This window comes from Vicugna pacos, chromosome 11, assembly GCF_048564905.1.
Source record: "Vicugna pacos chromosome 11, VicPac4, whole genome shotgun sequence".
Classification (NCBI taxonomy): Eukaryota; Metazoa; Chordata; class Mammalia; order Artiodactyla; family Camelidae; genus Vicugna; species Vicugna pacos.
The window spans coordinates 42414312-42436719 of NC_132997.1; the positions used below are offsets into that span (position 1 = coordinate 42414312).

The 22408-nt window shown below is 37.5% G+C and overlaps 1 protein-coding gene across 13 annotated transcripts in view; it reads right to left on the reverse strand.

The window, feature by feature from the left end:
* Positions 1 to 22408, reverse strand: part of NRG3 (neuregulin 3) — a 940531-nt gene that overhangs the window by 90604 nt on the left and 827519 nt on the right. For 8 of the 13 annotated variants that reach the window (XM_072971203.1, XM_072971193.1, XM_072971198.1 and 5 more), the window contains exon 4: positions 20389 to 20415. The exons of 1 other annotated variant lie outside the window; for it this stretch is intronic. In XM_072971203.1, the coding sequence (XP_072827304.1) occupies positions 20389 to 20415 (27 nt within the window). The remainder of the gene's footprint in view (positions 1 to 20388; positions 20416 to 22408) is intronic. 4 more of the 13 variants (XM_072971194.1, XM_072971202.1, XM_072971201.1 and 1 more) reach the window with 1 other exon arrangement.

A 22408-nucleotide genomic window follows, 5' to 3' on the forward strand; every position in this document is an offset into this window, starting at 1 on the left:
AACATTTTTTTTCCTTACACACAGAAGCACTAAAGTTGTTTGGAAAAAAAACCAAAACTGCCTAGGGGGAAGATGGTGTATATTCCCTATATTTTCTATAAAGTTTCCATAGCAACCCAAGTAGCATTTGAATAGAGTCTATTAAATTCACTTAGAGTATTGGCTTTTCGGGCTGGCTGTCATCAGCCTCAAAATAGAAGTCGTTCAGACTGACACAGTGATGTCACAAGCTATCTTTATCAAAACAGAAGATCTATAGACCAGCAACAACTCCTCTCAGGCTGAATTAATTGAAGATGTTGAGAGCAGAGTGCTTCTCATCAGCAGGACTCTTAAGAAAAGCTCCTACAGAGATCCCTTCGGAGGAACTGTTGAGCCATCGCAAAGCACCCACCAACAACCACTGCTACGTTATGGTTAACTCCACCTTGTTGGAGGTAGTGATTTTGCAACCTCCCCACTCTCCTTTTTTCCTACTTTTCATTCATTTGTTTATTTCTGCCAGAAGCATGGTAGCACTAAGTTAGCTGATAGACTTTAAGTTTATGTTGAGGATTCTGTAAATTCGAATTGGCCCCTTATACCTAGAGCATTCTCATTTTGGAACTCCCATGTGTTCTATACAAATAATTTACCACCAGGTGACACTGACTACGTGTTTTAGTATTCCATCTGCTGAACCAACCTCTGTGTATGAGTATCTAAAAACCATCTCAAAATGACTACACCAATATTTTACCTTCCCTCTTCAAACGTCCTCCTCTCAAGGTCTTATCCGTTCTGATAAGTGGCACCAGCTTTCCATTGACTAAGTCTAAAACTCTGGAATTATCCTTGATTTCTCTTTCTAAAACCCATTTTGTGATTTATCAACCAATCCAGTACGTCTCTCCCTTCACTGCAGACCCAGAATCTGACTTCAGTTCCCCTACTCCCCTGCTGAAATCGTCATGCAGTTCACCATCATGCAACCACTGGGCCCTCAGAATAGCCTCCTAGTTGGTCTGTCTGCTTTCCCACTTGACAATTCCTAGATCTTCTTAAAAAAAATTAAGCCATAAGACCAATTTGGTGCTCAAAACTCCAAGGTTTCTCATTTCATTCATTATCAGCAAAGACCTACCTGTTCTGAGTCTCTATAATTTCTCTGACCTCATATCCCATGACTGTTCCCCTTGCTTCCTCTGCTGCAGATACACAGATCTTTTGTTCTCGAATTTGGGCTTTCCTCTGCCTGGAAAATTCCCCAGAAATCCATATAACTTGCTTCTTCATTTCAATCTTTAATGTTACTTTCTCAGTGAGGCTTTCCCTGCTACTCTGTTCAGAAAATCACCTCCATGTTCTGACACTCCCTACCCTCGTCTCCACTATTTTTTTCCCCTTAGGACTCATTAGAGTCCTACATGCTTATTTGTCTTTGTCTATCTGTCTCCATTACTAAAATATTAGCTCCACAAAGGCAGGGATCTTTGTCTGTTTCAATCATTCTGCACCCCAATGCCTAGTCAATGACTGACATTTAGTTTGTTGCCCAGACATTTCTGTTAAATAAATAAATAAACATTTCCCCAAATGTATCATCCTGAGCCCTCACGCTCCAAGAGTTAACAACTGTTCCTTGTAAAAGGATTTTTTTGTGATCTAAAAAGTTTGAGGACTTTAAAAATTCCATTTCACCCTTGGGATGTCACAAAGAATGTTTTCATATTAATGGACATGAGAATTTACCTAATTTAAAAGCAAATGTTTAATTTCTTTCTTAACACAGCACCTCCTCAGCATATTTGATTGGGGGATTCTCCTTTGTACATATGTAGCCATTTATTTACTTTTGAATTTTATATCATATAAATGTGTGCCTCTGTGTGAGTGTGCATGAACGTGTATATAAAATACCATTTAATGTCTCTAGAGAACACACCTTAGGAACTTCTATATTAGAATAAAGAATTGGATTTGTCTCCAAATTCGATTTTATTGAACCAGTTTATGCCTCTTCATAATTCCTAATCATCTGGCTCCATTTAGCCAAGGAAAATAGCACAAAAAGAGAGCTCTTACAGTCTTCGTTCACTGTACAATGATGCCATGATGTGTTAGTATTTCTTAAAAAATGGTCTGAAGATTTATCATTGCAAATTAAATTGTAACTTCAATAAATGTATATAAAAGTGTTCAAAATACCTCAATAATGCAAACTGCCCTTGTAAAAATAACTGAAGTGCCAGCCAGGTGAACTGAGTTTGCCTTCTGCCCCTAGCATAGATTATTTGGATATAAATTGTAATTATTTTGATTAGGTCCTGCGTATATTCAGCAAAGACAAGGCTATTTATTGAACCCCCTATATGCTCAGTTTTTTACATAGTCCAGCTCCTTATTTGTGAAATGGTGACAGTATTTGCATCAAAGATTAACTGAGACAGATTCTGCAGTCCCTGGCGTGGTGCCTCGCACATTGCAGTTGCTGGGAAAATACTAGACCCTTTACCTTCCCTTAATTGTCTGTTTCAATACAGTAAATTTGTCTTCACAAAATGAGCTATAAATATAAACCACACAGAATACGTTCAGATGAATATACCTGTGATTTATACGTGTCACGCTTTCACGCACATTTTTCTAATTACCTTAGAGCAAATTACAAAACAAAGCCCTTAGTTGAAGCTCAATTATGAATGCGGATTCTAACAATTTGCTCTATACAGCAGGAATTGGAAAACTTAATTCAGAGCCAAGTTCTGTCTAATTTTCCATGAACGCTTTCAACCGTACTTTTTGTTTAGTTTAGTTTTGTTTTGTTTTTCAACATGAACGAATTTTAAACATCATCTAGGTAAAAACAGAATAACACTTTCAGTGGAATAGCAGGTGATGCTAGGGTATGTAAAGGCATTAAAAGTTACCTACGGAAATCTAGTCTTCCAACATGTCGTAAGAACCTGCTACATCCTCATCCCTGAGTCGGACACAGGAGACACACAGACAAATGCAGCACAGACTCTCCATGAAAACAGCAATGCAATACGAACATCTTTGAGTAGGAACAACTGACTCTTTGCTGAACCATATCTTCAGCTGGTCAAAACAACGGACGCGAAGACATTTTCCAGGGACTGAATTTCCAAGAAATTTCAGAAGGGTAGAAACTGCTTCTGTACTAAAGCATTTTGGTGAATTAGAATGGTTTTACAGAGGTGTTATCAAACCTCAAGGCTGATTGTACAGAGTCCTCATTGAAGAAGGAAGACAGCTATCTAGCTATCTAGATGTAAATACCACTGGATTAAGAGAATGGAAAATCTGAATTGGCAGCCATGGAAAGATAAAAGCAATAAGGATGGAATTATGAGACTGCTCCTAGTACCAGGGAGTCAATAAATGCTTGCTGTTGAGTCTCAGCTTTGTCTCCAGCTACTGGAGTACAAGCAAGTCTTTTAACATCACTGGGCATCAGATCATAACAAAAGAGGAATTTGGACTTCAGACTCAAATGCCCCAAAGATCCCTTTGACCCACGATATTGTAACCCATCACAGAAATATTCTAAATACACTGATGATGCTGACAACACTGAACCTCAAAGCTCCTGAGTGTGTTGGTCCCACTATTGCTTCAATTCAGTAAGTCAGTTTGAAAAGATAATGTGATGTATTTAAAATGGTTTTCATTGCATTGAAAAAAACTCCAAACATATTGATCCAACTTAAACTTTAAAAAAAAGTTCAGTATTGTCAAAAGTATCACTTATATGTGGAATCTAAAAAAAAAATGATACAAATGAACTTATTTACAAGCCAGAAGTAGACTCACAGACATAGAAAAGAAATTATGATTACTAAAGGGGAAAGTAAGTGGGATGGGATAAATTAGGAGTTTGGGATTAACATATACACACTACTATATATAAAATAGATGAATAACAAAGACCTACTGTATAGCACAGAGAACTATATTCAATATGTTTTAATAACCTGTAATGTAAGATATCTGAAAAAGAATATGTATGTATATGTATAATTGAATCACATTGCTGTACACCTGAAACTAACACAATGTTGTAAATCAACTATACTTCAATTAAAAAAAAGTGCACACCTGTTCCTATAACAGGTCTTTCAGACTTATATATGTGAAAAGTGTTGCTGGTGAGAGTTGAGCTCTGAGAAAAAAAAATAAAGACTTATAAAAAAAAGATAAATGAGAAAGGAAATTGAGGGCATATGAAAAGAAGACAGATGATGATAGGAGAAAAAAATAATCCACTCTTTTATGAAACAATGTTGAAACCAAGGAAATGAAATCATCTTTATTTCATGAAAAAAATATCTGATAGAAAAATGCAAAAGAATAAAAAAGCTTTTATGGCATTTTCAATAATAGATGTTCATACATATGAGTTAGCATCTGTGTGTCACAGAATCTCAGACCAAACCAGATCTTAAACACCTTCAAAATTTAAAAGGGGTCCATTTCCAAGTGACAGCCAGTCAAATTTCCCCCAAGGATATTCTATAATTCCTGATTTCTTCAAAGTCTGGGTGTTAACAGTGATCATATTGCAATTGGCTTCCAATATCTATTTCGTTTAAAAAATATTTTGAAGTTCAGTATTGACCAATTATATAGTTCATATTTCATGCTATCACTTCATCTCAGTTTTACATAAATAGACGTTGTACAAACTATAGTAACTTAATAAACTGGCAGAAACTGCAATGTGTTTATAACATATTCAATAAATAGTAGTATTCATATGGTAACTTGACAGCAATATCAGACTCAGGATATTGAGTATAATAATGCAATCTCCCCCTGCACATTGTAGCCCTCAGAGGAAACTAGCTTTTCCAAGGATAAATCCTTTAATGCTCATAGTTCAGCTGGTAGAAAGTCATGCCTTTGCAACCTTTGTCATAATTCTGTTTGAAAACCCAGTGATTTCTTGGTAGTAAAACCTATACATGGCCACACGTAGGGAAGACAAAACTTTATTAAAAGTAACAGGTAAGAGTGGGGAGGGATATAACTCAATGGTAGAGCATGCGCTTAGCACGCAGGAGGACCTGGGTTCAATCCCCAGTGCCTCCGTTAAAAAATAATTTAAAAAACATAACAAAGTTATAGGTAAGAGATTATTCTTCTTGGATAGAAGACAGACTTTACCAAATCGAAGACGTTTTTTCTACCATAACATCAAGCCAAAGAAAGAAAACTTTGAAATCTGCAATTGTAGTTCTGAGATTGTGATCCCATTTTTACAGCTAACTGCAAACCTTGCAGAACACTCACACCTGTCTCAGTATGTCCTCACTTATCAGTGTGTGTAGCTAAAAAACAGAAGGATTGAAGGGGTCCAAGTATTACAAGGTACAATCAATACACACACACAAAATCTACATATTTTCTACCTACTGGGCAGAAAAAAAATGGGTTAAAACAAATGTGACAAATGACAGAAGTAAGTGTAAAGTCTTACATTTCGAAAGTAAATCTATTACATGAATAGAGGCTGGTAAAAGGCAGCCCTAGCCTAGTTCCCTAAAAGTGACACAAAGAGACTTCTGCTGACTAAAAACTGCATTGGAGAACTGCAGCTTTATAACACTGATGCCCTTTTTTTTTAATTTCAAGGAAATTTTGAATGATAGATATAGAATACTAGGCGTAAACCCATTACGTTTATATCTCTTATACGAATAGAATATAAAGCCAAAACAAATTACAAGATAAATCTAAACAAAATTTCCACACCAGTAAAACTCAGCTTAACAACATTAAAAAAAAAACAGGCTTGCACACTATAATCGCTTGCACACTATAATCTCTACCATGCAAAATGTGTGTATATATATATATATATATATATACACACAATGTGTGTGTGTGCGTGTGTGTATATATATATATAGAAATATATAGATATAGGAAAGTGGTTGGGAAAAAAAACTATAGCAAACTGCTTAAAGAAATGCCCCCTAGATGGAGATAAAACTAGCAAATGATATTATAAATTGAATGAGTAAAATTTCAGTGTGCAAAGAATGAAAGAGAAGATAAATTAAGATACTTTGGAGCATTTACTGCACATGGACTAAGTGTATGACATGCACTTCCTCATATAAATTTCAAAATACCGTGGGAAATTAGACTTCTGAAGAGATTCTTACAAGCCATAGTTTTTCCAGGAAAAGTGAGCAGGAAAGAAAGAATTGCAAATAATACCAGAACAAGCACTTTTGACCCTTGAACACCCGGAAGTTAGAGAGGTGCTGACCCATCACACAACAGAAAATAACTTATAGTTGGCCTTCCACATACATGGTTCACCTGCATCCAAGGTTCCTCCACATCCAGAGCTCCTCTGTATGCGGAGATTCAACCCATCAGGGCTCCCGCAGTCTTTAGCACTTACTAGTGAAAAAAATCGGTCTAAGTGGACCCTCGCAGTTCAAACCCATGTTGTTCAAGGTCGACTGTGTTGTTCAGGAGATAAGACTTAGGGAGAGGCCACGATAATTGTCGTGAGGTATCACATGGAATGTTACGCTAAGGAACAGTTTAGAGAGCAGAACAGAGGTTGATGGAGAAACCACTTTGGACCATTCCAAGAGTTGCTGGAATATATACAGTTATTATCTCTCTTTATACAAGAAAACTGCGGCCTAGGGAAGTTAATGTACCCAAAGTCACAACACTAGTAAGTAACAGAACGAAGGCGAGTCCCAGGAACCTGCGACTTGACGGCACCATGCTTCCCCTCAGTATGAAGAACTGACCAGCTAAAAGGGACAGGGTCAACCAGCTGACCTCCGAGGCCTCTTCCTAATTTATGGTTAATAATAAAACACCACTTGTTTGTAGAATAAATATTTGCCTGGCCAATTGCTGCAAAATATAAACATATTATGCTTGATGTTAATTAGAAAAAAAAGGTCTTCTTATAACCATATAATTTCCAAGAATATTGCTTTCGAATAAGACAAAAAAAACCAAAAAACCAAAAAAAACAACCCACATGTCTTCTTATATAACACATCCCAAATAAATCAACCTATCATTCAACTAGTTTTTAAGGTGCATCTTCTAGGTTCTGGAGCATCATAAAATTATAAAAGTAAGCATGACTGTAGGGGAAGGGCATGTCTGTTTTCTTCCAAATGCATCATCTTGTTTTAGTCTAACCACGCTGCTGTGAGATAGGTGTCAGTACTCCATTTTATAGGTGAATAACTCAGTCTTATTGACCCAAACTTGTCCACCCACATAGAGCTGGTCATTGGCAGCTGACCTGATTCTTGGTTTGTCAGATATTTAAACTTGAACTTTGCCCAGGGTCCTACCTCGTTGGTAGCAAGTGTTCCTCACTCCAAGGGCAGTATTGAGAAGCTGACATATAATGATGTGTGACACAGATCTTGGGAGCAGGTGGAATTTCTGCACAGACCGGCCAAAGGCTCTGGAAATGCGAAACTTGAGCTGATGCTGTAAGGGGATGATATTGGCCCTTGTGGATCTCACAATATTTACGGGAAAGGGAGACATAAACCACAGTGGCGCCCTGTCTACTGGGGTTTCAGTGTAACGCACAAGCACACTGAGGATGCGGATCTACACATGAGGATGCGTGGAGGATGGGCAGTGGGCCTTAGTTCCACGGCACAGAGAAAGAAATCACATCCAAAGAAAACAGAAAGACTGGGGTGTGTTCAGGGAAGCCAGTGTGAGTTTGAACGGTTGAGAATGGCATGAGCAGAGGAGATGAGGTTGAGAGGTGGCGAGTCAAGATGAGCATAAGATGCCCTGGCATTTGGTATGCTCTGGCATCCCAGGCTTCAAGAAGCTCCCATGGTGCAATCTGACAAAAAGATCAGGGAACAAGGTAAGTTTTCCTTAGACAACAGGGCTTCCACGATCCTGGCGATAACAGCACATACACAAACTCCTAGTCTCTCTATGCAGAAGATTAGTACTTTTCCTGGGCTGGGAGAGGCAGAAGGCTTGCTCCCATGTGGGGCTTAGGAGAGATGGAGGGCCACATCTGGGGTAGCTGCTGCCCGTGTCAACTGTATCTCCTCAGCAATGTCCTCAGAAGTCAACCAAGGAACCACGGAAGGGCAGGCTTAAGGAAATTGCTGGAGAGAACTGCCAAAGCAAACAGCTGGTACACGCTCTATTTTTGAGGGTTTATGAACACACACTCTCAGAGACACAGACAAGCAGATCGTAAACAAACAGGGCAAACACAACACAACGCATTAGGGAATGCAGACAAGGAGGAGAAAATTGAAGTGCCTAATATATGCCAAAAAATGTGTTCATCGTGTATTACATCATCCATCTTCATATTAATGAACCTTGAAGAAGAGATTTGTCTGCACACATGCAGATGGATAGATGGGTAGACAGAGATAGCCCATGTCCCACAGCATATAGAAGATGAAGTCAAAATTGGATGCTCTCTGCATGGCTTCGGAGCATCTATATTCTTTCCATCACACTGCTTGAATTTCATAGCATGTCTTTTTCTTAACACTATAGAAAAGTGGAATCATTGAACCACTACTGTGATTCCATGGTACAATTCCAGAAAACAGATACCTGAATTTTTTCTGATAGGAACAAAAAGCCCCTTATTCTCATAAAAAAAACATGTTTGTGATTGAAGTTAGCAGCCTGAATGTAATGGGGAAATGAATGGGTGGTGAACAGATAAAGACGCAGCTGGCATTGTTTCATTAATATTGCCTTGAACTGCATCTTTTCGTAAGTTAAATGCTACTCTCTTTCTCAAAAGCTGATTAAGTTATCATGTTACCATTTGTTTTCTAAAGGGTCTACATTTGAAGTGTTTAGCTGTTTCACTCATAGCAACAACATGGCTTTAAAATACTTCATCAATTTCTCTGACAGCAGGACCCGCCATGCACAGAACCAGTGAGTCCACAGGTTACATTTGCCATGTTAAACAATGATAGCTGCCCAAGGATGATTTGGAAGCAGCTTAGTATTATTTTTGCCTAATTCTCACCATGTAACAAGCAGAGTTATCCCTGGAGACACACACAGCACTCTTCCTCCAATTTCCCCTGCCATCTCCCCCATTAATTCTGCTTATCTTTCTGCACTCCTCATAACAACTTTAATTCCACCTTCATGGGGAGTGAAGTGTGAGACCGAAATGGGTCGGTAGGGGGCCACGCCTCACCAGGATCACAGCCCCAAAATTAGGGTTGTCAGATAAAATACTCAAAACCGAGCTGATGTGACTTTTATGCAAGCAACAGATGTTTTTATAGAGACGTGTCCCATGAAATTCATCAAACATATCTACACTAAACAGTTATTTGTTGTGTATATGAAATTTGAATTTAAGTGGGTGTCCTGCATTTTGTTTGCTAAGTCTGGCAACCCAATTGCAATGAACTTGCTATAGCTGAGGGCCTAGCTGAGGATACACACACCCTCAGCTCAGTACTCATGGAGCCCAGCACAGAGGAAGAGCACATGTTGTCTTCTATAACGCTGGTGGGCAGGGACCAAGGGAAGAGTTTGGGCTTGGCAGACATTTGATCTGGATTATAATTCACCTTTACTATTTATCACTTGGGCATATTGCCTTTACTTCCATCCACCTTGCTTCTCCATGTGTGCAGAGAGAAAAAAATGTCCTGGCCAGGCTTTTTAAGACTAACTTCCTTCATCCTCCCTCTCTGTCTTTGGTTTTCATGAATGGCAGCCTCACTGATGCACTAGTCCAGACATGGATGGATTCCTTGAATACAAACCAAGTAGCTCCTCAAAACTGGTATCTGCACAGGATACTAAAATGAATATAAGATCAATTTTTTTTTCCCCAGACCAAAAAGCCAGCCACTCAGATTGTGGTGACATTCTACATCACACGTGTCAGGTTCCTGATGACTCTGAGACATAAAGTGACGTAACTCATGTGAAATCGCCTACCATGCCCCAAAGTCATAATAGGCAGCAAAAGTTAATTCCCTTCCTTCTATTTTCATAAATGATTGTGAGCTTTATCAATACAAGGAGTTTAGAATCCATATAGTTTCAGCTGTTCTGCCTTCTGCATTAAGACTCATCCAAAGAAATAAAGTGAATGAAATCCCCTGAGAAGAATGAATGGGACACCCAACGGCTCAGCTTCACTGGACAAGTAACATTTACTTGATTTCCCTCACCTGTGTCTGATCCTGTCGGAAATATTAATAAAGGGGTGCAGCCATCCTGCATAACCAGGTTGAAGATATAAAGACATTTCTTTAGAACCAAATTCTAAAATGGGATGTCCAGACTTCATGGACATTGCTCTTCTGAGAGAACTGATCCTGAAACTTAGCTGGCATTCCCTGGAATGCCCTGGAGAACGGCTCCCATTCTACAAGATAATAATAAAAAAGTTCACTTTCCCCTTTCAAGAAGTATCAGAGTGATGGGAACAACCTACAGCGAAATCTCAGATAGAATTTGGGCCAGAAATCCACATCTCGGAAGTCACTTCCAGAAGGAGCAGTAGTTACAATAGCTCATTTGACTGAGAATTTAATACATGCCAAGCTTCGTGCTAAGCACGTTATATGCGTTATGTATTTTGATCTTTCCGACAATCCATGTGAGACTGATAATGCCATCATTCCACTTACACAGATTGGGAACTCCAAGATTAGAGGTGATAACTCTCTTGCCCTAGGTTATACATTTACAAAATGGTGGGGCTAGAAATTAAATCAAGTCTGCCTGCCCCTTTATGTCAAAATGTCTCACCCTGTAGACAGAGACCTCCTACCTCAAATGTTAAAAACTAAGAGCCTAGGGTCCATCCCAGAACGACTTAATCAGATATCTAAGGCTGAAAACAGGAATTGACATTTGTAACATGCCTCCCAGTGCCTGGGATGAAAGTTAATGTTGAAAGTTCTTGAATTCTATTGTTCTGACTACCTAGGTTATTCCATTATTCTCAGTTTCTCCAAGTGCGATGATGACACTACCAGAAAGCACAGAGCTGAGTGGTAACAACCAATTCCTGAGCTATTCTATGGCCAGTCAGGAGCTCTAGGACACTGGCCCCCTTCTAGGGCTGCACAGAACACCTGAATGAGCTGAAAGCCACACCTTTGAGAAGTCCTTGTATGTCACCCATCACTTAAACATGGGACATCTCCAGAAAGAATGCTGGTGACCGAGAGTTACTTATTTAGAACTAAACCACAGGACCTTGGATTTCATTGCTATTTTTACTTATCCCTTTTCTTTTTTAATCACTCAAGCAAATGAAGAATTCAAAGAAACAGCCAACATTTAAATTCGTGAATTTAACAAATATTTATTAAGCTCTTATAATTATGCTAAACATTAGGCTGGAGATGCAACAATAAGTTGCATCTCACAGAACTTACTTTCTAGTGGGGAGACTGATAAGGACAAGTGAATAAATCAATTAGACAGCAATGGATTCTATGCAAGAAACAAAAGAAATTAATATGAATGAGTTAGGAAATGCATAAAATAAAGTGGTCAGGGAAAGTCTCTTAGGAAGTATATTTGAAGTGAAGCCTTTCTGATGAATAGGAACCAAGCATGTCAGATGAGTAGGGTATCTAATACTGAAACAATGGCCAGTGCAAAGGTCCTGAGGTAGACAGAGGAATGAGGAGAAGACTGATGTGGCAGAAATACCATGAACTAGGAGGAGAGTGGTAGGAAGTGCAGTCAGGGAGGGAGGCAGTGCCAGGTCACGGAGGGCTTGGCAGGGCAACTTATAGCTGTATTTCATTCTGAATCCATTAGAAAGTTTCATGCAGAGGAATGACACAATTTGATTTACATTTCAAATAAAGTGTTATATATAATTTAAAGTCAAATGCAATTTTCCTTTGCAGATAAGAAAACAATATTTCCAGACACATTTGCCTCCTCCTGGTCCTGTTTATTCTAACCTCTTCATTATGATGTTTCCTCCTCTGCCCACAGAAATCCTCCCCTCCCTTCAAAGAGCACTATGGCCACGACTCTGCTCACTGCATGTCGTCCCCACGGCTCCCCCAGGTGTTCTGCCTTTGCCTCTTCATCTGTATAACCTTAACAGTGTTGTTCAAAGAGCAAACATTTGGTGAATATTTGAAGTAAAATCCCGAGCTTGGCCCATTAGCTGGGATTTTGCATGCAATGCCTTCAGGCAACCTCTACCCACAGCTACTGACAGAATAAGCTGTTTAAAGGAAATCTGATCACTCCCCTGCTTGAAACCTCTGAAGGCTTTCTTGCACAACAAGATAGAATTATACTTCTTTCCAGGGGCATCATAAGGTCGTCATAATCTGCTCTGACCTGATTGACCGACCACATCACTTACCACCCAGCCTTTCATGTTATTACTTTCTCCAATTACCCGGGACTTTTTGGCATTTCCTAGATCCGTTGTGCTCTTTCATCTTTTATTTTTACCAGTGTTCTTCCTTTTTCTTTCCCTCTTGTTTCCTACTGCCATCTCCCCACTGCAGGAACACTTTTTCTTCTTCCATGTAAAGATGTCCCCAACTGTTCTAATGAGACATGGGTGCTCCCTCCTCTCTGTTCCTTTCTCCCAGGATTTAGCAGAGTACAGTCCCTAAGACCCTAGTCCTATGAAACGTACTCTTCTGGAAAAATAATTCAGAAAATGTTGCCTACTATAATCTTCTCTTTGAGGTTTATGAACAGAGGGAAGCATACCAAAGGCTTTGTGAAATCGTGCAACAGAGGTACAGAACCTCGTATTTCCCACGTGTATGTGGACTCAAACTCTGTTTATGCGTGTGAATACAAACCACATATTAACATCTTGCAAATGACTGAGAAACCCCATCTTGCTTTTTGTAAAAGAGAAAATAAAAGAAACACCCAAACTTCAAGCTCGGGATTTTACCTTTTGGCACTGAGCTGCAAACACTGGTTTGCCAGTCTGTTGCACACACTGAATCGTGAACTTGTTGAGAGTCTGTTGTCCTTGCCTTTGTGTTGCTGTGTCTGGCACGGGGCTTGACCTTCTGAAGGGGCTCCACACATTCTGACTGGCTGAGCCATTAAGAGCCTATGAAGTGACTCTCCGTTTCTTGAGAAGAAGCAGTATTGCCTTCACTTTGTTGCATCTTTAGATATTCCAACCAACATCCGTTTTTTCCCTCCTATTGCACAGCTTCATCCTGGCTCCTCAAACAATGGCCATGGGGAATTGGACATCAAGGTCTATTTGTTATTTAACCTCTTTGGGATTTACTTTCCAATGACAATCTGAACGTCTTTGTTGCTCTCTTTTTCACATTCTTCTTTTTGCTAGTGCATTTCAGAAGATCTTTGGAAGCTACTCTCAACTAATGCACATTTTAGATAATTGACATATCAATGTAATTAACTTGATACTGGTAAAGATCTCAAATTCTGTTGACAATCCACAAAACCAGTCCTTTCTGTTAGATCTTAATTCAATCTGATAAAGTATAATCACCCTTCATAGAAAAAGTCGCACACACTGAATCGTGAACTTGTTGAGAGGCTGATGTCCTTCATAAAAAAGTTCAATAATTTTATAAGCGTCTAATTTATGTCTTTTTTCATTCCCTTAATAAAAATATTTCCATAGAAGCAGCCAGAAGCTCCACTCATGGATGACTTAATTCTCCATATCACATTTTATTGCCCCAAATCCACCTACCATTAAATTGATATAACCCATGTTTCACCATATTACAAAAGAAGTTGATGAGAATGTACGCAAGGTTTTGCTAAGGCTAGATATTCATTACCTACACAGAAGCTCCCAATTTAGACATTTAGCAGTTTAATGAAAATAACTGTAATATTAACGTAGCAAAAATATAGTGGTCCTATGTCAGCTTTCAGTGAACAATCCAGCTTTTTCTAACAGTTCACAACAAATACATTTCTCAGTGTCTACCTACAAAACTTCATTAACCAATTCTGGAATCCAGTCTACAAATGTATTTATAGAAATGTCAATTTTCCTCCTTTACATAAATCATAATTAATACAGCTGCATATTTTCCACCTCTTGCTTATTCCTCAAAGAAGGTCACTGAAATCTTTTACTCCTGCCTGAAAATTCTGTCAGAATTTAGTTTATTTGACTGAGTAGTCATGACTTTGTTTAGAGATTTTTACTTCTAACCACTGGAGGTACCAGTATCTGCTAATGTCCAATGTTAGATTAATCATATATGTAAAACCAAACACTATCCTTATACTTGTGGCTAAGGAGCCTTGGGAAAAACCAAACAAATCAAGATATCTCTTCATTAAAATAAAAGAGGAGAAAGTAAGAAAGAAAAGAAAGAAGGATGGGAGAGAGGGAAGGAGGGAAGGAAGAAGACTTAGAGATGCATGCGATAGAGAGAGCTAAATTATTAACTCTTGTACTGAGACTTATAAAAATTCATAGTGTAAAGAGAGGGAGTGGTCACATTGCTAAAGAGAAAAATAAGTGAGAAAACAAGATTACTGAAGAGTTCTTTAAGCAGCATTTTGGGAAATCATTGTGGAGATAGTTGACTCACTGCACCATCTGGCGCAGATCTCTCATCATAAGAGATGGATGTGTAAGGGTGTTATACCCCAATGGCATTCAACAGTAGAGGCACCCAACTAATGGTACCCAACAGTCTATAATCACCAAGAAACCTTCAAATGCAACACAATATCTATAGATTATTCTACATAAGAGGCTAAAATTACCAGTCAATGTGAGCCTTTTGGTACACATGGCAGTTAAAATTCTGAATGTAAAGCTATAGACTGGCATCTGGTTCATTTTAATATTTTTTAAAGCTTGGATAATGTGAGTTACCATCTAAGATTCTTAGGACCTCATGGTAGTTGGAAAAACATTACTTTTAAACCTTGGGACTAGATACAGAATTGCATTGCCACTTGAAACATTGCCAGATTGCCAGAGTACCATCTCCGTGGGTAATCATGAAGCCTCCACTGTCTTAGGTGCTCAGCAGCTGATTCCGCAGTAGAATCCAGCAGGTCTGGAGGAAGACAGACTTTGGTCCAAATCCAGTATTCGCCACTCCCTTGCTATTTGGAGGAGATAATTCATCTACTTAGACCTCAGTTCTGTCATTTGTAAGATAAGGATATAAACAGTTCCTACCTTATGCATTTTTTTGAGAGTTCAATGAAATAATATAGATTTGGTGGCGTATGTTAAGCATTAAATCATGTTAACTTATATTACTCTGACACATCTGATTTTTTATGTGGTTTAATATAAGAAAAACTAAACAAATACTCTTTTGAATTCATCTCCCTACAGAAACACACATACAAAGACATTTATTCATAAATTGCCATTTTATTTTATAAGAAAACACAATATATTCAAGTGAATAAAATATTTCTGTTCCAAATAAGTCTAATTCAGAGATTTCAGCCTAGAGAAGGGAGATCCTCACTTCCATAACCCTAATGCCATTTCACAAATCAGGGCATACACAACTCATTTGATTGACATATTGACATATGTTAGATTTAATTCATTCAGAATAAGCAGTGTAGCATTATGGAAAGTATCCTTACTTCATATCAACCAAACAGAATTAGAATCTGGTCATTTCTCATGAGATTATCTTCAGGGCTTACTAAAGTATTCTAAAACTATCTTTTTCCATGAGGAGATGAAAAGGTACTAAATATATGGTAAAGTTTAAATTATGAACTTTCTCAGTTCTGAATCTATACACATATTTTAGACCATAGATATTTCTAAGCCTTTTCTTCAAGAAAAAATATTTTTCTTTCTTCCCTTTCTCACTTCAAATTATAAAGGTTATTTTAAATATCTTTTTAAGATTTTAGTTAAAAATCTGACTTTTCCCAAGTTTTATAAAACTTGGGATTATATATGTTATATATCTTTTAATTTAAAAAAATTATACCAGATTTTACTCAGATTACATATATTATGCTATCTGAAACAGAACATCAAATCACAAACAAGACATCTAACTGACAGAGTTCATTTTATTTTTCCAGATGAGAATGAAAGAAATTTGCCTAAAATATCTCTTACACAGTCTTCAGTTCTCCCTGTGGTTTGCTAATATGTTTGCAAATGGCACTGCACCTGCTTTTACACAAACATCTTTCATACCTAAAGCATCAAATGCATCAGGGCATTGTCAAGAGACATAGCTGTGTAACAAATAGCTCAAGTGGATATAACGAGATATGCTCCATGATTGAGCACTTGACATAGTAGCGAGATGTTTCTCAGATGAGAAATCCCTCTTCATGATCAATGCACCTTCCAAACTTGGCCAGTCTGACATGCCCTTTGGCCATCTGTCTTGTCTGGTTGATTGGTTGATCTGGATTTCTCACACAACTCAATGAGTACTTGAGCTTACAAAGAAGTTTGTCTCTTCCATCGCCTGATTTAGCCACACTGTGAGGGGAAGTTTGAACACCTGACCTTAAAAAAATCTCAATTTTTCCTCATGTGTACATGAATGAGTAGGTTCAATTACAAATTCAAAAAATATTTTTTCATTATTGTTTTAGTATCAACTCTTTTATTTTAATTTTTTTCACAAACACAATTTTGTATTGTCATTCAACTTCAAATGTCAGTTAGCTGTATTTTTCAACTGGTATTGTATTTCAGAGCAGCATTTGTTGTTGAAATTTCCATTGGTCCAATCCAGTAGCATCATTAGGAAAAAATTCATGAATATACTTAAGGAAAAATCCATTTGAATGCTGGCAGTTTTATGGACATTAGGTTTGGCATGGTTTATTTATAGAATAATTATTCTTTAAAATTAATAAATCAACTCAGAAAAGCTTTTTGGTTAAGTGTCTTTACTGAAGTTGATGTCCTCTCTTCAGTTCTAAAGTAGTGACACTAGGGAGCTCAGAGACCTAGATAAAGAGACTGAAATAACAAGGCTCACACTAATGCGGAAGCAACGGGGGGCTAGTTTAGATTTGGACACGGGGTACAGTTTATCCACTTTGGCTGATACTCAGCTTAAATTTCTCCATCCCTGGGAAGATGTCTCTGAATTTCCCAAGCCCGTTTAGTGGTTTTTATTTTTAATTATTTCTTCTTTCATTGTATTTTGCCTACACTATTTTAATAGCACTTATTATGTCACCTCAGTTATGTGTAGCTTTCTCTATTTTTAGTTTCAGAGCCTTTGGCCATTAAAGGGATGTAGATTATATACCTACATATTCAATATTTTATACATTCAGCATATGTAAATATGGTAAATGTATGTTGATTAAACAATAGTAGGATTCTTGAAGCATATGATTTGGAATTCTCTGTTACAACTAAGAATTTGTTCAACTTTATGAGATTTTCAGGTTTTGGTCAATAGGAGTGCACATAGACATGGCCATTGGGAGTGCAAAGACTTGCGGGAAAGACACATGTGCTTCAGATCATCACCTCGTGATCTATATTCCGACTTGAGGGAGGATGAAGTTAACATTGCTCAAAACAAGAACGAAGAGATTTGAGAAGAAAGGTATTCTGAAATTCATTCAGATGGAACTAGCACTGATTACTTACAGGCACCCTAATAAACCACAATTAAATTTGTAGAAATTATGCCTGCATTTCTGCTTCCCAGCTTAATTTATACCTAGAGATGTCATATTATTGGGACAATATCATCGTCTATGGAACAAATTTTACTCATGTGGATTCTAAAATTACAAGTTAAATCTGAAAATATTTATTCCCAAATCAACAAACCGAACATATTCAGTTAAAGCAACCTGTGGAGGTAAACAGTGTCTAGAATTAGTGAGGTCAGTGATGGTTAATTTATTGTCTATAAACCTATTCACCATTCCAAATAATCCTTTAATCCTTCATTATTTCCCCTTATCGACATGCACACTAAGTAACCCCTTAACTTTGAGTTGTTGCCCAGCCTCTTCCCTGCAAGGCAATCTCTACTGCTGAAGCCAGACATTCACACAGTGAGAATTCATTTCCTGTGAGGCTTTCAGCTCTGATTTGACTCCAGCTTTTAAAAGACTCATCGTAACTTCAGTTAGTCTTGAGATTCATATAAATGAAGTACGCAATAACCTCTTACCTTTTCCCCTACCAGTAACTAATTATTTTAAATGTTTTAAAACAGACCTCTTCATAACGTATCTTGGTGTTATAGCAAATCATCATACTATAAGGTATCAGTGTCACCGAAAGTCCTCAGAGAAGAAGCCCCATAAGATGGTGACTTGTCCATTTCTTGACCTCTGGTGTAGCAATTTTAGTTTCTGGCTACACTCATGTGCTGTTTGAGGCGACTTCAGTGCCACCCACCACCGCACAGTGTTTCTTACATCTACAGTCATTCTACTACCTAACTTCTGGGGCCTCTGTTCTCTGAGCTTGCAATCACCACAGTTCAGTGGAGCAAATTTCTCTATTGACAAAGAGAAGTACCCTCTATCCTCAAATGACTGTTGATGCTCCAGTGTCCATGATGTTAATCTCCACCATCGTCAGGAAATGAGGAAAGTACAAACCACATATCCTTCTCAACAACTGACACTCTATTGCATGACCATGCTAATAATTTTCTGTAATCCCTGGCCCATGTGACTACCACGTCCCCTTCATGCGAACAGCTTGTCTGAGCATCCCCATAGTGACTACTCACTGATTCCATTCCGACAGCCATCCTTTCTTCACTTCCTTCCACATCTACCTTATATTCTACAGTGTGTCATTTCAATATGATCCTGAAATTCATTGCCCTTATGAGATTTCATCACCTCTATCTAGCAAAACCCCAAATCTGCAGGAATTGAGCTGTCTGTCTTTTTCTATGACCTAAAACCCAGGTACTAGAGCCCTCATGTATAATATCACACAATAGGAAGATCAATTTTAATATAAATATGCAATCACTAATGTCTAATTAACCCTCAAAAGTTCCAGCGATATGACTCCCAACTTGACACCGTCTCTCAGATACATCAAAAGCACCCAGAACTTGAAAGTTCCCAACCTAATCTGGAAACCATCTCCCATAAATCTGTTACTCTTCCAGTCTTCTTTTTCAGAAAATGAGCCCACGCTTTATATAAACATCAAAATTCTAAACTCTGGAGTCATCCTTCATAAGCTCCCTTTTTTGAACTTCAACATCAATTCCTCTCAAATATTTGTTGATATCACGTCCTAAATATCTTACCAACTTTTTCCACATCTTTCTTCCACTATCTCACTACTCCAAGCTAGTACTGTCTTGCCTGGGATAGGTATTAAGGAACTTGCAATTTTATATTTATCAGCTTTATCACCTGATTATCACCTGTGAACTTACTAGACTCTAAGCGCCACTGAACCAGGTTTTTGTCCATTTTTACCTACTATTTTATCTCTAGCATTTTGCCTTTTTTTTTTCTTAGAGTAAATAATTGATAAATACGTTCTGAATGAATAGGTGAATGAATAAATGAATACAAACAAATTTGTAAATATTATCACAGTAAACATATACCTGTATAAAGCAAAGTATTCATATCTATATCATATAAGAGAAAAATCTAAAGTTCAACAAAAGCCAATCAAAAAGAAACTATAAATTTAGATTCAAATTTGGATCTCAAGTTCATTCACTTTAACTCTTGAGCATCTTTCCATTTTAGCAACATGATGCCTAGCAACACTCTGGAATCTCCCCCCACCCCCCCATTTTACAATAATATAGACTCAGAAAAATGTCTGATTCTTCATGTAATTATCTATGAGTATAGAAAATAATTAGTGTGAAAGGAATTCTAATCCTTTTAATAAAACACCATTCACTCCAAAACGTTCAAAATAAATATTATAATTTTGTAAATGGAAATACTTATAGAACCCATATTGCAAAATTAAGATTGATACCAAAATGCATCCAAAGCCGTCATCATGCAGAAGGAAAAAAATTACAGCAGAAAGTAACAAAAACTGACATTTTTAAACCATCACCACTATTTTCCATCATTTATTGAGTGTGTGCCATCTTGCAGACATTGTGCTAAGCAATTCATGTGTGCAGTAAAATAGGAATTATTATTATCCCTATTTAAAGATAAGAAGATTGAGAATTAGAGCGAATAAGCAAAGCCAGGAGCTGCACTTAACATTAAATTGCCTTCCCAGTAAGCAGTTAAGTGTTTCCTTTTGAGTCATTACTTAGTGAAAAAATCAACAAAAACATTTTTTTACTACTATTAGCATCTGATAGTGAGACATTTCAATTATAATCAGATGGGGAAGGAAACACTATGTACATGATCAAACTTGGTTTTTTCCAGATATTTAAGGAGCAAATTGTATAGTCTTACCCATGAATTCAATCCCCAAGTGGTCTGCTACACCGAAGTCAGCATGTAAGAAAGGGAAACAGAAGAAGAGAGAAAGATTAGAAAAAATTCCACACAGAAATCAATGCTTACAAGATTGGCCTTTCAAGGCAAAAAAAAAAAAAAAAAAGAATCGTGTCTCAATTGTAACACCACATTTGCTTGCAAAAGATAATTTATCATTTGCCCACAATTAGGGGTGCTGTCAACACTGACTGGTATTTCCCAATAGCTTGGAATTATATTGCCAAGTATGCTAAGTATAAATGTAGCCCAAAAAGTAGGAAAGAAAGAAAAGAAAGGAAGGAAGGAAGGAAAGAAAGAGAGAGAGAAAGAAACAAACAAAGAGAGAAAGAAAGAAAGAGAAAGAAAGAGAGAGAGAGAGAAAGGAGGAAAGAGAGAAAGGAGGAAAGAAAGAAAAAAGAAAGAAAAAACCAACTATTCACGCAAAGAATATCTGGTACTAAACTTATTTTCAGAATGCATGATATACTATGTAGAATAATTACTTGTTCAACACAAGCTTATCTGAACCTCTACGTAGGTAATAATACGCAGGTAAAAAGAACTGCATGACAGGTCTTAACCAGGCACTCCTCCCCTTGACAAAAAAAAAAAGAAATGATTTTGGATTTTTTTCCCCTTTATTTTTTTAGGTGAGAAAATCATGCTTCAGTGAGACTAAAAATCTTACATGAGGCAGATCCAGGGCACAAATCCAGTCTATCTGACCCTTCAGTCCTACGACTGTTAAACTTGGTGGTGCTTCCTAGCAAAAGCAAAAGACAGATGTGCTCGTGTCTGTTCGCTGTTCCTGTGGCCAGCAGACCATTTTGACCAGCAAATGTCTGTCTGTGATGAGTGGAGGGAAAAACTGGGCCCTGCGATGTCCAGGCATTCAACCTGAGTTGCTTACTTCAGTGGTGCTTTCTTTTAATCCTTGTTATTCACTTACATCACTTTTAAAATTCGTTGCATTATTCAATGGTGGTTTCTGTTGTAGTAATGTTTCTTAAATGAGGATTAAAAGAAAAAAGAAAGTTTAAGTACAATTGTCGGTTTCCAGGACAAATTTCTGGACTTCCTCTTAAGAGTTCTCTATTTAGCAAGGATTTTCTTTTTAAAAAAAAAATACGTTTAGTTATCTTGAACATTTCAATGCCTTTCTTATTTGTAAATGACTCATTTTTAAATTTTATTCTATTCTATTCTATATACCATATATATATATATATATATATATAGCATAAAATCTGTTATTTTAATAATTTTAAGTGTGCAATTCAGTGGTATTAATTACATTCACAATGCTCTCTAACCATGACCCAGATATTTCCAAGGCTTTGCCATCACGCCTAAGAGAAAGCTTACCCACTAAGCGCTAATTTCCCATTATCCCCTCCCACCCAGGCTCTGGTAACCTCTAATCTATTTTATGTATCTATGAATCTGCCTGTAAATAGTTTATTTTTAAGTGACTAGGACCTATTTTAATTGAGAAATTTCTCTTATATAAAAAAGACAGTAACAACATTTTTAAAAAGTTGATGCCTTTCTTTCTTTTCATGGCATTTCTTTGACTGCTTAATATACAGTATGACAGATATCTAACACTTTCACGACAAGCAGGATTTTTGTTCTCAAGTAATTCAGAAGTCAGTGGGAGCCCACAGCAGAAAAAGCCCTGGAAACCCTTTGCGATAGTGCTGTAATGGAAAAGCAGGCAATGTGCATCGGATGGAGTGGCCAAGGACCTGTTAGCTTGCTCTTGGGAGGAAAAGAATGTGCTTTGGGAAAGAATGGAAACTTGATTGTAGAAAAGTAGGAAAGACAATGTTTGCCTTCCTGCGTGAATAAAAAGCTCCATGATTGTGTGCACGTAGGACACTGGAGAGAGATTAGCATTGTGGTATTTTAAAGCAGGGATGGGGGTGAGATTACCTTATCATGAGACTAAAGGAAGAACAATAACAACAAAAAAAAAAGACTGCGAATAAAAAAA